This window comes from Anabrus simplex, chromosome 1, assembly GCF_040414725.1.
Source record: "Anabrus simplex isolate iqAnaSimp1 chromosome 1, ASM4041472v1, whole genome shotgun sequence".
Taxonomy (NCBI): Eukaryota; Metazoa; Arthropoda; class Insecta; order Orthoptera; family Tettigoniidae; genus Anabrus; species Anabrus simplex.
Window position 1 is genome coordinate 107,100,079 of NC_090265.1, and position 17,741 is coordinate 107,117,819.

Sequence of the window (17,741 nt, forward strand, 5' to 3'; positions counted from 1 at the left end):
GTCCTGATTTTCACCAAACACAAATTCATACCATACTCAAAACAAAGAAAAGGCACAAGGATAATTGTACTGTACATAAATAATTCCGTACAGTTCGAAGCTACGTGCTGGAGCCCGGTAGCACGTATTGACCGGCCGCCACTGACCATAGGCTGGTCGACTTTAGGAATAGCAGATCCAGATAAAAAAAGGCTAACTTTGCTAGACATTTTAGACAAGTTTTTGGCAAGGGCACTAGCTTCCTTACCCTGTAGGTCATTTAACTTCAAAGACAATAGATCACATACCCTATTATAAAAATGGTACAACCTAGCCTGTACTCTTTTGAGTTGATTAGGAGATGGATCACTTACTTCAAAAAAACTAACTACAGATGCTAGCTCAGTAGTATTATCATGATCGTGGAGAGAGCATCGTCAATCTCTTTTTCTCCCAAAGACGGGATGGTAATAGGCAAATCAAGGGAATCTTTTACCTTATTGGAGTCAACTGCAACCGTGCCTCCAGATTGAACGTTCCTGAGAGATAGTTCATAAATTAATTCCTCTTTACGCAAATAGAAAGGATGAAGAACCTCGCGAGGGCCGGACATGGTGACAGAAAATTTTTAGAAAAAAATAAAAAAATTCCAGCAACTGAGAAAATTGTTAGAGTTCGAAAGCAAATCAATGTTTAGCTGTCAAAAGGGGCTAAATTGAGACCCATTCAACCACGCTCTGCTACCACTTGTTACGGAGTTATCCGTGGTAGTTAGAGGTGAAAGAAGGTGCTGGGATGAATAGTTCTCAACTTACGAAATTAAAGTTAATTTAAAATTTAACAAAGGTTATATTTTCTTTTCAAGGTCAAGAAATAACAAGTATAACAGGAACTCAGTTGTATATCAACCAATTAAGAATGTACAATTACAATTTGTCAATGGTTTTAGGCTTCGAGCCCCCAGACACACAATCCTTGAGCAAAGAGCCTAACTTTACTTATGTATAAGGTTCAACAAAGGGGCAGAAAACCCCAATCATACCAAGGAGCACTAGCTCCCAATTACCCAATAAAGCCTCCTCGAGGCACACAGAACCCAAATTTAAGAAAGAGCAACCCGCTCTCAAAGTTCAAGCCCATCAACGGCCACACCAAACTCCACCTTCAAGCTGTCCTCCGGACACCTAAAAACAGGGGTAAAAATACCCAACCTACTGAGGCCTATTCATTAAAGAAACAAGACAATGACATGGCCCCAAAATACCAACTTGAGTGGAGGCATACTCAGCACTCCTAATACACTATTAAAACCTAATTTGGCCCTAGGCCGCTTATGCAAGGGCTAAACCCAAACTACGGAGGTGACACAATTGAAAAATGTTATGACATTACGAGTAGAAGGGAAACTGTTATAAAAATGTAGTCACCTCAAAACAAAATGAATGGGAGCTCAAGAGGGTTAGGCACTCTCTATCCCAATTTGTAGTTAAAGAGACAGAATTTATACCAAGTGTCTTTTACATTTTAAATATAGGTTACATGAGGAAAGTTTCGAACCCGCCCCGAGGGTTAAACTGCTGAGCTAGCAAACAAAGAAGTTATTAAAAGGCCATTACCTGATGGATGAACTGCCGCCTGAAGAAAGGGGCTCTTCCCGCCCCCTGCTATATAATCACACTAGGAAAGATGTTACGGAAGTGGCCCCGAGACCAGAAAATCAGCAGTGTATATACCCTCATGGAAAATTCGAGACGTTTCATGAATGAGAACCCACACCCCCCTCAACTTTATTGGCTAGAATCAAGCAACATATCCATATCGGAGAAGACACACATTATTGGTTGAAAATTAATTAAAGAAATTCGGGATTGGCTAAATTCAAAACAAGCGGAAAGAGAAGGGTTATACTGCCAGCCCTAAAAATGACTGAAAGAAATTTAACGAAGGACAAACTTATGAACACAAAATTTCTCAAAAAACAGTTCCTTCACTTCGCACCAGGGTGTGCAATTGTAGTTCTTAAGTGGTGCTATCTAGAAGAGAATGTTCACACTTCTCACTACAGAGAAAACAAATATAAATCGAAAAAGACACAGTTCAGAACTCTTCAAAATTTACAGTAGAGACATCTTCTGAGAAACTTTAGAATTAACATGGTTGTTAAAGTTCAGGCTTCCTCCAGTAGAGGAGTTTCAACTGGCGCAATGATTGAATTAGCGGAGCGGAGGTGTACCGCCCGGTACATTATCGATTATGAAAACTCAATAAAATAGGTTGTAACAGCGCACCGAGTAGACTTTTATCAAACAAGCGAGTTGGCCGTGCAGTTAGAGGTGTGCAGCTGTAAGCTTGCATTTGGGAAAGAGTGGGTTTGAATCCCATCATTGGCAGCCCTGAATATCTATTTCCCTGGTTTCCCATTTTCACACTAGCCAAATGCTGGGGCTGTACCTTAATTAAGTCCACGGCTGCTTCCTTCCCACCACTAGCCCTTTCAAGTCCCATCATCGCCATAAGACCTATCTATGTCGGTGCAACATTAAACAAGTAGCAACCGGGCGAGTTGGCCGTGCACGTAGAGGCGCACGGCTGTGAGCTTGCATCCGGGAGATAGTAGGTTCGAATCCCACTATCGGCAGCCCTGAAAATGGTTTTCCGTGGTTTCCCATTTTCACACCAGGCAAATGCTGGGGCTGTACCTTAATTAAGGCCACGGTCGCTTCCCTCCAACTCCTAGGCCTTTCCTATCCCATCGTCGCCATAAGACCTATCTGTGTCGGTGCGACGTAAAGCCCCTAGCAAAAAAAAAAAAAAAAAAAAAAAAAAAACAAGTAGCAAAAACAAAACAAAACTTTAATCACACCACTGAAATACACAAGCACGAGCAAATCAGGTGAGCAAACTTTTACTGTACCAGTGAGATGCTCATACCTGCCAACCCTTCCGATTTACCCGGAAACTTTCCGGTTTTTAACTCGTCTTCCAATTTTCCGATTTATTTTTACTTCTTCCGATTTTTTACTAATATAACCTGTAGTACGGCCAACACCCTTCCCCTAGGATAAAGGATTAATTCTTGCGTGCTTGTGTAATTTACGAAACCTCATTTTCAAGCGTATTTATTTGAGAATTTATTTCGTGAGTGTTTCGTCCGCCGCCTTTGTGCATCGTGTTTCCCGCTCACCACAGCAGCGTGTGCGCTTGATACAGTTGGGGATTCGGGGCGACGCGCTAACGACTAAGTTAATCGGGACGAAAGATGAGTTTGTTATTGTGTTGTTCGCGCGCTGTTAACATCGTTTCTGTGCGCAGTTTCGTCGGAGTTATAGGCCACGTGTTTTTTCTTGCATTTCTATGCTTTCCCCCTCTGTCAAAGTCGTATATATATATACCGGGCGAGTTGGCCGTGCGCGTAGAGGCGCGCGACTGTGAGCTTGCATCCGGGAGATAGTAGGTTCGAATCCCACTATCGGCAGCCCTGAAGATGGTTTTCCGTGGTTTCCCATTTTCACACCAGGCAAATGCTGGGGCTGTACCTTAATTAAGGCCACTGCCGCTTCCTTCCAACTCCTAGGCCTTTCCTATCCCATCGTCGCCATAAGACCTATCTGTGTCGGTGCGACGTAAAGACCCTAGCAAAAAAAAAAAAAAAGTCTTATATAATAATATATGTGGCATATTGAATTGTTTTGTATGTGGTAGTTTTGCGTATTTAAGTGCATAAATTTAATGAGTTGAATGTTTTTAAGGGGGGTCTAGTCGGTGACAGTTTCTGGCATTTTCTTTTCTCGTTTTGGCCAAAAAAATATAACAAACGTCATCTCCAAGTGTTCAGATATACCTATAAATATCCGTTCATTTTACCGTCTGATAAAGAAAACTACCGTACTTTCTCGTGTAATTAACGCCCTTGCATAATTACAAATCCTAATATTTTTGGGTCCAAAGTGGAGAAAAAGAAATGTTCATGTATTTGACGCACCCACAACTTCAAACATCCATCACTCAGCTCCGGATGCGTTTTGAAATAAAGATGTCAACTACTCAAGTAGCAGGCTATCTATCGCGAGCGGGCATTCCAAACACAGGGCCACATGCTGTTATTAGCCGTCAGGAAATCCCACTGCACTAGTTTTACGAGTGTTTCGGGTACGGGACATTCTGTGATCTCAAAATTGTTTGTCAGTCCACAGTATTGGAGTAATACTGCATCATACAAACTCGCGGTGATCAAATTACGTCGAAACATACGGGAATAGAGCAGCAGGCAGCAAGTATTCAGTGTCCAAATGAAACGTGCGCTACTGCGGTAACAGAAGTGCACTTCAAGCGGCCAGCAAGTCTCGCAAAGCATTTCGGGGACCAAAAAGCGGCAAATTTCCGCAAGTAGAGGATTATCTGCTTAAATATATGATTTTGTTATGCAATGTTGGATAAGCCGTTTCTCACGAAATGCTGTATTTTAAAGAATGGGAAATAGCCGGGGCACATGGAATCAGTGTCTGGGATTTGAAGGTTAGCCGAGGCTTGATTAATGTTATGAAGAGAAATGGATTTTCTCTTCGACGACGAACAACATTATGCCAAAAAAATGACAAATGATTTCAACCATTTTCATCACGTGATTGAGAAGCGTAAAGTAAAGGAATATTTTATCTTCCTTACAGGAACCACAGATCAGACGCCAATCAGTTGCCATATGCCACAAAGTTGAACAATCGATAAGAAAGGAACATACAGTGTTATCGTACGGGCTATTGGAAGCAAAAAAATGATGTACCGGTACCGCAATGCTTGCTGTAACAGCTGATGGCAGAAAGCTTGCACCTTACATTGTTCTAAAACGAAAAACAATGCCTAAAGCAAAATTTCGGCGAGTGATCCACGTTCGTATTCAAGAGAAAGGGTGGATTGACACGTCACTCGTACTAGATTGGATACGAACGGTTTGGGGTAGTGTAGCAGGGTCCCTCCTTCGATACCCGGCCCTTCTCGTGCTGGATAGTTTTCTTTTTTTGCCGGTACCTATGTCATTCAGGTCGTATTTTCAGCTCGTAATGAGAAGAACATTTTCTAATGTCGGTATTTCATACCCACATGTCTAATTCACCTGATGTACCCTATTTGACTTTTCAGAAAAAATCTCACACCGGAATTTTATGCTAAATGATGATAACCGCAAATGAGTTGAACCAATTGTGCTTACATTATATTTGATGTATCTTTTAAATGTAAATGAATTGTAAATAATTTGTAAAGATCTGGATTACAATAGAGTAAAATAATATATTATTATTGGTCCACCTTTCCAATACTCTATTGTAATCACAGTTCAATACGGATCTATCATTATGAAACTTATTTCTTTTAATTTTAAGATCTGGATTCCCTGAATAATTTACGGATCAGAAGTTTCGCCTGTATTTTTCGTCAAAAAAAGTGCGTTAATTACACGAGAAAATACGGTAGTATGCATTTTGTTGTGTGTGTCGGGATGACAATAAATATTAGTATTCGTATGTAAGTATCATAAATGAGAGTGATTAGGCCTACATTTTCTTGTAACCATTTTTATGTTGTCTTAGTTTAAGATTTTAAATTTAATGGTCAATTCGCATTGTAACTGTAGATATGTATTCCTTTTATCCTGACCTTTTTTCACCTAGACTGTGGTGGAATGTATGTGATGAAATCCAAGAATTAAAAAAAATCTTCCTATTTTTGGTTTCTAAAAGTTGGCAGGTATGGATGCTCCTGAATACAATACAGTATAAAGAGTCACTAGATCTCACAAAATAAATTCTGACACTGACAAGAACAAAACAATCACTTGTTCACTAGCTAGAAGATAACGTATTTCTTAATCTGGATTTGGATTTGTAAAAGGGCTGTATGAAAACAATATTTTTAAAGAAGAAGAAGAAGTAGTAGTAGTAGTAGTAGTACTGAAGAGAAAACGTCCATCTAGTGTATATACTAATAATTCAAAGAAAAACATAGTGACTGAATTAAGTGAAGCTCTACAAGGATAATAATATGTAATCCGTTAGTTCTGCCATTGCCCATGCAATGGTTCTGCAAGCACCACTAAACTAAATTTCTAATTTAAAACTGAAACAAAAGTCAACTTCCATCTACCAGTAATTCGATGAATAATGTAGGATTGGACCACTATGCGAAATCCAAGACAACACAAAGAAGAACAAGAAGACAATGCGTCTGCGAGAGAAACGAAGGGAGGGAGTGAGAGATATGTCAGCTATCAGTTTTGTGTTGTGTCATAACTCCAACCAGTTCTACATTGTCAGAACACACTAAAATCATCTTTACTGTCAAAAACTATTAGAGAATAGGAAGCAATATCACATTGTGTTTTCCAGATGCCGATTTTTTAAATATGTATAATAAAGTTTGTAGGGAACATGGTTTAACTTACAAATAGCACAACAAAAATTTGATCACCATAAGCAGGAATACAAAACATGTTAAGGGGATATATTTACAGTGAAACCTTGTTAAGACGTTTCTGCAGGGGACAACAAAAATGAACGTGTTAAACGAGAAAACGTACTACTGAATATACGAATAAAAACTATCCAACAGGGATATGGAAACACTAGATACGATTTATCCTGACATGAAGGCATTTATAATTATAATCTATCAGTTTCATGTCTATTGATACTTGGTATTCATAATTACAAAGAATGGGTACTCTCTCCTTTTTTTTTTTTTTCTATTGGCTTTACGTCGCACCGACACAGATATGTCTTATGGCGACGATGGGACAGGAAAAGGCTAGGACTGGGAAGGAAGCGGCCGTGGCCTTAATTAAGGTACAGCCCCAGCATTTGTCTGATGTGAAAATGGGAAACCATGGAAAACCATCTTCAGGGCTGCCGGCAGTGGGGCTCGAACCTACTATCTCCCGAATACTGGATACTAGCCGCACTTAAGCGACTGCAGCTATCAAGCTCAGTGAGAATGGGTACCTTCCACCTAATCAGTACTTTATTATATCTTGTTACTATACAGTACCGGTTTCGACCTTCACAGAGGTCATCCTCAGCTGGTCATAAGATCTAAAGGTAACTTAACATATAATTTAGAAACATTACTAAATCTAATGAAGAATGTCATTTCATATGATAAGATCTAAAGTCATAAGATCTAAAGTTAACATATAATTTAAAAACATTACTAAATCTAATGAAGAATTTCATGCCATATGACAGAGGATGACCTTTGTGAAGGTCAAAACTGGTACTGTATAATAACAAGATATAATAAAGTATTGATTAGGTGAAACGTACCTATTCTTACTAATTGCGAATGAAGGCATTTTATGTCGTGTTTCTGAAGGTAGAGTGGAAACTATATCTACCATTTCTCAAGATGAGAGGAAAGTATTAGAAGGTGTGAAAAACACGAGAGAACAAAATAATATGAACATCTTTTCTCCTGGGGCTTATAAAATAACAAGTGCACCGAATGGTGTGAAAAACACAAAACAAATTTGAAAACATATGCACAGAGGCCAGTAAAAATATACAAGTATTACTGCAGATCACGTTCTTTCTAAAACAAATGTTAATAGAAGCCTTTTATTTCAGAGCAGTGGTTTATAAAACATTATTTCCTGGTCACACTCTTAGACAATGAATTGGAGGTTATATTCAGCCATGTGCGACTGCGACAGAACGACTTTGCAAGTAATAAATCTCATTGTAGACCGTATTGGACATCTTACAACGACTGTTGTAATGTTTATTTCCTAAATATAGGAAAGATAAGTATTGGAAAGGTGGTGTTAACTATTATTCTTGTTTTAATGTTCAGAACGACTTTGACCGCCATTTTAAAATAATCGGCCAAGTCGAAACTCGAAGGTGTGCGTTCAACATTCGCGACCTCTGCGTGCTTAAGGATGTGGATGCCAGTCTACTTTCTGAAAGATTTTAATGTTGTCTTCATTAGAAAGGAATTTCACTTTTTTCCATATCCATACGTAGGGTATCACAAGACAGATATGCACCCTGCTAGTCAATTTCACACGATTATGTTCCTAATCCAGATATAGGCTACCGTATCATGTGAAAAAACTTCACTGTATCACTCAACATAAAATAAATTTCTAACTTCTGAATGGATTGCGAAATACAAGTACAAATAGACTCGATGTGTTATTCTGCAATCTTGCTGCTGACCGGCAAGCAAAATTGAACTTTCCTAAGGCTAACAGCTTGCTCCCCAAACGTGCAAATTATCCTGTGAAGTTCAGGAATTTAAGGCCTTTTTCCATAATCATGCAACTGTGGGGACGGATCTTACCTGAGTTGGAAATCGCGTTTGTTTCACAAGGGATGACAAATAACTTTTTCAGGGCTAGGAATAAAGTGATCATTAGACCTGGGATTTTAGGCTCTAAAAAAATTAGTTTTAGGCGCCTAAAATAGGCTTTTAAAACAAGTAAATAGGCTTTTAAAAGGGAAAATAGGCACTTAAAATATGTTTTAAAAATGTGTGGATAGGCAGGAAATGGACTTTAAAATATTACAATATACACTTAAACTGTAACGTGATACTTTTTTACTTCAACAAACGTGGTATCCCTATTCTTAACCAAAATAACTGCAAAATTAAGACAGAATAAAAAAGACATTTATCAAAAACAATATAAAAAACCCATGTGTCAAAAAGAGTTATGGATTATATGATATGTCATTAACAGTACTGATCTAAAACCTTAATACTAAAATCACTGTACACAATTACAGCACTGTAGGCATCCAATAACGGTATAAACGCGAATGGAGTATGTGTTTATTATTTGTGAGGAACATTCCTGCAGTACTTTCATTCGTAGTTTGCTTTACAGTACATAACAATAATCTTCTCCAAATTTTCCACAGACAGGCTGTGTCTTTTGTCTGTTAAGATCATTTTGAAAGCAGAAGAAGAGCGCTCCGCACTCACAGATGTTAGAGGGGCATAGGAAAATTTACCTACATTTTTCAATGGAATTTCACTTGGTAAGTCTGCCTTTTCCCCATCCATTACCTGATGTACGCTTTTCAGCACTGAATAACCTGGGTTCTTCTGCAGTACATTAGACCACTTGTCTCTTATTTTATCCCCTACCTTAACCCTAGCACTTTGTCTCTTATTCTCAGCTTCCTCGATTACAGAAAATTGCTGTTTGAGGCTGTTTATTTTTTCCTCCATTTTTGTAATGGTGATTGTAAGAAATGAAAAAAATGCTTGAATATACGCAATTTCTCTCTGAACACTGGAACAATCATTTAACAGCTCTTTGACAGACGACACACATGCAGAGTTGTCCGTTAAAGGCAAATTGTCTATCACAGTCATGATTTCCTCAAGATGTTCAGCATAATACAGGGCAGCTTCCATCCAGGAACCCCAACGGGTGATGATTGGCTGTGGTGGAAGGGTATAGAGGGGAGTTTCTCTCGAAAGATGGCTATTCTTGATGGAGCCTTACAGAACACTTTCTTCATTGTTGAAATGAAAGTATTTACTGCAGGAAACTCGGCCCTAACTGTTTCTGCGAGTATATGCAAGGCATGCGCCATGCAAGTAACATGAATTAAAGAAGGATAGAAAGTTTTGAGGAGAGATGCAGTGGCAATCGTGTAGGAAGCAGCATCGGGGACAAGGAGAAGGACTTTAGAATCATCGACACTCCCAGGATACAACAGTTGCAACCCCTTGTTGATGAAGTATGTAATGCTTTGACTATTGACTTTCTCAAGCTGTTTAGAGCAAAGAAGGTGAGCGGTAGATGCCTGATTGGGTTCCAGTTTTCCTACTATAAGGTTAGCAATGTACCTGACCACAGAGTCGGTGGATTCGTCCACACACAACCATATGCAAGACTCAACAATATCCTCCCTGATTGACAAAATGACCTCATTGTAACAAATATCTAAGTAGTTTTTCTTTAATGTAGATGCTGATGGGATGTGCTGCTTGGTGTATTTCTGTAAATCTCTGAATACCAGATTATGCACAGTATTCCAGGGGCTATTTGCTGCAACTAGGGCTCTACACATATCAGCATAGAAACCATTATGGGTTGTAGGAGATATAGTTTGTGTGAGCAGAGTCTGTCCAATGTTACTTTTCATGGCTGCTTTCGCTTTGTGACTGGCAGTATCTGCATGCTGCTGAAGGTGGCATTTTTTCTCATGTGAAATCTAAAACACAATAAAGTGATGTCAATTAGAGACTAAGATGAGGAATAGAAAAGGTAGGGTATTGAATAAAATTTGTAATTTTGAACTATTTAAATTAAGCCATTATTACTCTAAAGTTAATTAAGAACAAGAACACTACAGTCCCCGAAGGGCCTTGGCTTTCAATAACGGTTGCTGCCCAGCTCATGGCCTGCAGATATTGGGTGGCATGTGGTCAGCACGATACATCCCTCAGCCGTATTGCCTTGCCTCCGTGACCCCTGCCCACTGTAGCTTCTCAATTGTCCTCACGATGCTGGGTCAACACTGTTCCAGACCTCATAGATTTCTAAATTACTGCCGGTACTGGAAATCGAACCCAGGTCGCCTGGACTAGGTCTCTACAATTAATTAGAGGAGCCAATATCAAAACCTTCGTTTTAGATTAATATGAAATTTCAGATATATGCACATACCTGTTTATTGCAGTACTGGCAGAAAATAATCTTCCCATCAAAAGTCATCCGTGGAAATTGTACAAGCCATTGTTGTATAAGCGCACTCTTAGATGATTTTGTTTTAGGCACGATGAACTATATTCACTTAAAAGGTGTTCTTTCACTGGCGAATTGACACAGTATGTCCCTTCTTACTACCTGCTCCTTGTTCTTCCTAGATAATCCTCCCCCTCACCCCGTCACTCGACACAGTACGTCCTTTACTACCTGCTCGTTCTTCTGAGCTAATCCTCCACCTCCAAACTTCACTCAGTATTCCTTTGGTGACAGTTGTCGGGGAAGAGCACATTTCTGTGAAAAACCCACCCTCTGCTGTTCTGCTCGTTCCAGGGATGTCCATTGTGTGATTGTAAAAATTACATAACTTGAATTTTAAATGTAGAAAATAGGCAATTTTAGGCACTAAAATAGTAAAATAGGCTCTAAAGGTCCAAATAGGCATTTTAGGGCACTATAAAACTATATTAATGTAAGGGATTTGTCATGAAATGTCAACATATTTTTAAAAAATCATGTTATTTCGTAAGGAACGAAATAGGCATTTGCCTTAAAATCCCAGGTCTAGTGATCATACAAAGCGGTAATAGTGAAAATTTGTGACGCGATATGCGAGTTACTTTTGTATAGATTTAATACAATGAGAACCGGGACTTCGAATTTACGATGCGCTAAGCGGGAATACGGTTAATGAGGAACGCACTCACGACATTTCACTGTAGTAGAATTGGGACTGGGACTTAGGAAATCGTCATGTTAAATGAGAAAGCACAGTAATTGAGAAAGCGCTAACGAAATTCCACTGTATCTTGTTTTCAGTGTGCTGATATTGCTGATGGTAATATCGGTACATGTGTTCATCTCTGAGGGATAAGTTATGATTAGTATCCTATGTTTTATTCATTTGCAATAAAGCATTTTTATGCATAGTTAGCAGTTTTTACACAAATATGCAAATTTTACATTTTTATGCCACTAATACCAATTATTAATGATTAATGATATTATTTATAAAATAACTCATGCACAGTTAATACATACCATATGTTAAACTTTATGAATATTTCTTTGATTTCAGAAAGAAGAAATGTAAGAGGAGATGATAGATTGTATGTTGCACCCAAGAATTCTGGATTTGTATTTGTAAAAGGGCTGTACGAAAACAAAATTTTTAAAGAAGAAGAAGTAGATATTGGTATTGATGGCATGAGAGGAAAAGTGTTGCTTGCTGAAGATTGTGTTTCAGCGGGAGGGTAAGTTGTTGGAAGCTTTTTATGTAAGCTATTCCAGTTTATAAATACAGTGAAACCTCGGAATGTGAGAAACTTGGTCTACAAGTGTTTTGCAAGAGGAGCAAACATTTTAAATAAATTGTAACTTGATAAGTGAGTGAGGTTCTGTAATATGAGCGTCATGTGTGCCTACGTTTTCCCCTCCCCTGTTCGTTTGTTGAATGTATGAACGAGGTCTTTGTTCCTGTAGTGAATAAATACCTTTCAGAAAATAATCTGCCGCTCAAAGTCTTCCTGGTTATGGACAATGCTCCTGCTCATCCTCCAGGTCTTGAGGCCTTGAGGACGACTTACTGGAGGAATTCATGTTCGTTAAGGTTAAGTTCCTTCCTCCCAACATTACTCCAATACTCCAGCCTATGGATCAGTAAGTCATTTTGAACTTCAAGAAGCTATACCAAAGCACTATTTCAGCGATGCTTCAAAGTGACTAAAGAAACAAACCTTACCCTCCGAGAGTTTGGAAGAAATCATTTCCCCATCGTGAACTGCCTGAAGATCATCGATAAAGCCTGGGATGGAGTCACCAAGAGAACTCTCACTTCCGCTTGGAGAAAGCTGTAGCCTGACAGTGTTCTTGGGATTGTTGGTGACAATGAGCCGCCGATTGTGGATGATATTGTGTCCTTGGGGAAGACCATGGGGCTGGAGGTGAATGACGTGGACATTCAAGAGCCGGTGGAAGAACATAGCCAGTAACTGACCACCAACGAACTGATGGACCTGCATCGCAAACAACAAGAGGAGGTTATGGAGATCTCGTCCGGGGAAGAGGAGGAGGAAAAGTCAATGGAATCTGTCACTTCAACTGAGATTCGGGAGAAGTGCAAAATGTGGGAAACGGTGCAAAATTTTGTAGAAGAACACCATCCAAATAAGGCTGTAGCAGTACGAGCAATGAATCAGTTCAGTGACAATGCAATGTCACATTTTTTGTGAAATCCTCAAAAGAGGCAAAAGCAACAGTCATTGGACAGGTTCCATGTTAAAGTTGCATGAAAAGAAAACAATTCCAGTGAGCCAACAGATAGCAGTGATTCCCTTAGTGAAATTCGTGCTTCACATCATCTCTCGTCTCCCTCACACCAACAATGATTCTATTGTAAGGAAAAGTGCACATTAATTTGTTTTATGTTATATTTTGTTTTAGAAACGGTATGGACGAATCATCTGCGTTTCAGTTGTTTGTTATGGGAAAACTTGCTTTGATATACGAGCGCTTTGGATTACAAGCATGTTGCCAGAACAAATTATGCTCGCAGTCCAAGGTTCCACTGTAATATAAATAACATATATAATATAAAATAGCCAGAAGCTTACCAGGTATGGATCAGGAGGCAGAAGAATGAAAACATTGATTGATTTCATATTAGTGGAAAAGGGATGTTGGGGGTGACCATAGACCAGTGTTAGCAAAGTTGAAATTTGGCAAGATCCAAAAACAAAAAACAAAAAAACAAAAAAAAACAAAAGGTTCTAGAGATTGAAGGAAAAGGAGGTTCAGGAAACAATTACAAAAACTGATACCAAGGGCAGATATTAGTCATGTTGAACAGGAATGGAATAATTTTAAGAATGCATTTGTAAGGTGTGCAGAGAAAACATGTGGCTTAACATCAGGAAAGGTAAGGAAGAAGGAGACAACATGGTAGAATTATAGAGTGAACGATAAAGTAAACGAAAAGAAGAAAACTGGGAAGGAATGGAGAAGATTGAAGAGTGTAGAGCCAGATATATTGAAGTGGAAAGAGTTTGCAAAAAAAGTAGTAACCAAAGAAAAGTTGGAAGACATTCACTCAGGATGTAAAGGAAAATTTAAACCATGGGGGAAAAAATTATTATTTGGAATTATAAGAAATGGAATGAAATGGTGAACATAGGATTTGTGAAGAATAAAGGAGGAGTAATTCTGACAAAATCAGAAGAAATAATGAACAGGTGGAAAGAATACAGTAAAACCTCGTTAATTCAAAGTCATTGGGACACAAAAATCGGACTTCGAATTATGTGATTTTGAATTAACCGCCAACTCCCAATTCAGAAATGCCAACCCTTGCCGCATCACAAAATATTATAAGACCCATTACTGCACGCAATGAACCATGACTCGCAGTTTAAACCTTTCAAAATGCCATGGGGAAAAAAAAAAAAAACAACTATTTTCAACACGTATCCAACAAAGTGCATTTAGAGTATTCAAATAATGCACTTCGATAAGTCACTGGCAAACATAACCTCACGTAATTAAAGAAAAAAGCATGATTCAAAAACGAGGAGAAATCTATGCTGGGTCTCCTGTGCAAAGTGTTGTTTATTGGATTACTGTACTGTGTGCATTTTAGATGCCTTGTACTTGCACGGAAAGTACCCGATGCCCTTAAAACATCGTGGCTTATCGAACTTTCATATGGCGAGGGGAGTCTTTCGCTATCCTTGCAGTACAATTTCCTGCCGAGGCACTAATCACGTAATATTCTGAAATATTTTAAAGTATTCTAAGAGCCATTAACGCATGCAGTCCCCTTGATTCAGAGTTTAAACCTTTCAAATGCCATGGAAAAAAACTAATTCTCAAATGTATCCTTTACTTTATTCATATGCACTTGGATAAATCACTGGCAAAACATAACCTCACACAACAACAACAAAAAAAAAAAAAAAAAAAAAAAAAAGAAAGCACGATTCAAAGATCAGGACAAATTATGCTGGCTCCCCCGTGCAGGTGCCTTCTTGTTTGTATTACTCTACCGTTTGCAATTTTAGATGCCTTGAACTTGCACGAATAGTATCCGAAGCCTTTAAAACATCAGGCTTGTCAAACTTTCCTGTGACGAGGGGAAGAAGTCTCCCGCTTCTGTCTGCATTGCAACACAGAACACAGTACATCGACCCCACCCTTGTATGACTTTTTCTGCCTGGCACTTCTCTCCTTTAAAACCATAAGTCCATTTGGACTCGGCATTAAAAAGAAAACAATGCAGGTACATTGGCATTGACAGTATTATCCTGAGCATATGAACTGATGATATGAGTTACGCTCTTTCGCTAACTGTCGGCGTCGTCAGTGTTCGCGGATTCTGCTCTCCACACACTGCCTGCTACGTATTATTGTGACGTTACTTAAAATGCTGAATAGAAAAGAATTACAATTTCACTCGAACTTAGCAAATATGAAGCACACTGTAGACACACCGAAGTGAGTGAAAATGCAGAAAGCTACCCCTGCACATTCCAAAAGAGGTGTTCTTTCATGATGCGGAGAAAATTTTAATTTAAATTAGTAAAATACTTTTTTTTAATTTTTTTTATGTAAAGACAGTTTTGAATTCATCATCATCATCATCCTCTGCAGTCTCCAGCTGTTGGCCGGGTCTGCTTGGAACATAAGCCTCTCCATCTCCTCTTGTCGTCCTACCACTTCTCCCTAGTCACTCTTGCCCAGTCTTCACATCTTCCCTGTACGCACTCTTCCACTCCTTTTATCCACCTGTCTCTTGGTCTTCTTTTTGGTCGTTTACCTGTTATCTCCATTTCGTGCATCCTCCTCTGTATCGTTTCCTCTGTCATTCTCTTCGTGTGTCCATACCATCTAAGTCTAGATGCCTCTATCCTATTCTGTAGTGGCTCTTCTTTTACTATATCTCGAACCTCCTCATTTCTCATCTTAATCCATCTTGTCACTCCTATCCTGCTTCTCAGAAATTTCATTTCACTTGCCTGTATTCTATTCACGGCTCTCTGCCTCATTACCCAAGTCTCAGCTGTATACGTCAGAATAGGTTGTATAGTACATCCTGTATATCACCCTTTTACTTCTCTAAGGGACATCCTTGCTCCAAACCTGGCTTCTGACACTTTTCAGAAATGCTCCTGCTTATCTTCCACGCTCGATTATTTCCTTATCATTTCTTCCACTTTCCTCTATTATACTTCCTAAGTACTTGAAACTCTCTACCTTCCTAAGCTGTTCCCCTCCAAGCATTATCCCTCTCGTAAGGTCTCTCCTTCTTTCTAGTTGTGATCACTATCTCGCTCTTTTGGGCATTAAATTTTATTCCATATTGTTCCACCTCATCTACCCAAGCATCTAACTGTTCCTGGATATCCTCTTCCTTTTCTCCCCAGACTAACAGGTCATCTGCAAACATCATCACTTTCATTTTTCCTTCTTCAATTTTCCTTGCCACTTTTGTCAGTATCTTGTCCATTGTTACTACGAAGAGCAAAGGTGACAGAGCACTTCCTTGTTTTAATCCACCTTTTTGCTCGAACCAGCCTGTTCTCTCTCCTCCTATTTTCACACAACTGACTCTCCCATTGCACATTTCCTTCACTCTTTCTACGGTCTGTTCCTCAACACCTTTTGCTCTGTAAGGCTTCCCATACCTTGTTTCTACGCACATGGTCATAAGCTTTCTCAAAGTCCACGAAAGCCATCACAAGATCCGTAACCCATTCATAATGATGCTCTTGTTGTTGTCTTACTGTGAATATAAGGTTTACTGTGGACCTTCGTGATCTGAAACCATACTGCTTTTCTTTTAACTTTTCTTCCACCCTCTTTCTGATTCTATTCCCCAGAATCTTCTCAAACACCTTTAAACAGTGGCATATTAATGTGACTCCCCTATAGTTCTTACTCTTTTCTATTCCCCTTCTTGAAAATGGGTATAATTACCCCCTTCTTCCAATCTTCAGGGGTCTTCCTTTCCTTCCAGTCTGAATTTTGGTAATGGGCCCGACATTGTTCTTCGAATTACGAATTATCCTTATTTTGAATTAAGCAATTTAAATAACATGCGAAACCGTACCTTATGCTTTCACGAACGAGAGCTTCTTCGAATTAGGTGGGGTTTTGAATTAACCGATTTTGAATTATCAGGGTTCTACCTTATATCAGTGAGCTGCTGAACGTGAGAAACTAGTTGGTGAAGGTATCCAGGCAGCAGGGATAGAAGAAGTAACAAAGAAGGAACTTAACGTTACAATGACGGAGATGGAATGGGCAGTTAAAAAGATGAAGATGAGGAAAAGTTTTGAGAATGGCTGAAGTAGCCATAGGTCTGGCAGAACTCCAGTGGTCTTACAGAATATACAAGTGTGTATGGAGAAAGAAAAAGTCAGATCAAAAATTAGATGGATGGCTTTTCCGGCGTTTGCTCTATTAACCAGCGTTTCGTCTTAGGTCTGACACTAGACTCTTCAGAGTGGGATGTGTCAGACCCTACCCACTGACGCTGGGGTGTATGCAGGTGAACTTATCAGAAGCTTATTTATGAAGCACAGTCTGATAACTGCATACGGGAGATAAAACTCCACAATGGAATTAATGCCCGCCTAGCAATTCCAAATGGAAATTCTAAGTTCCCATGGAGGGAATTAGATTCTTTTCCACCAATAAAGCATATAAAAAATCAGATCAAAAATTAGATGGATGGCTTTTCCGGCGTTTGCTCTATTAACCAGCGTTTCGTTATCAGACTGTGCTTCATAAATAAGCTTCTGATAAGTTCACCTGCATACACCCCAGCGTCAGTGGGTAGGGTCTGACACATCCCACTCTGAAGAGTCTAGTGTCAGACCTAAGACGAAACGCTGGTTAATAGAGCAAACACCGGAAAAGCCATCCATCTAAGTTTTGATCTGATTTTTTATATGCTCTATTGGTGGAAAAGAATCTAATTCCCTCCATGGGAACTTAGAATTTCCATTTGGAATTGCTAGGCGGGCATTAATTCCATTGTGGAGTTTTATCT

General features: G+C 39.2%; 1 protein-coding gene across 1 annotated transcript in view; it reads left to right on the forward strand.

Annotated features, from left to right (window-relative positions):
• The window catches only part of Rat1 (5'-3' exoribonuclease 2 Rat1), a 184,425-nt gene that overhangs the window by 148,916 nt on the left and 17,768 nt on the right, over nucleotides 1–17,741 (forward strand). The window contains exon 14 of the mRNA XM_068224996.1: nucleotides 11,772–11,946. Coding sequence (XP_068081097.1) covers nucleotides 11,772–11,946 — 175 coding nt within the window. The remainder of the gene's footprint in view (nucleotides 1–11,771; nucleotides 11,947–17,741) is intronic.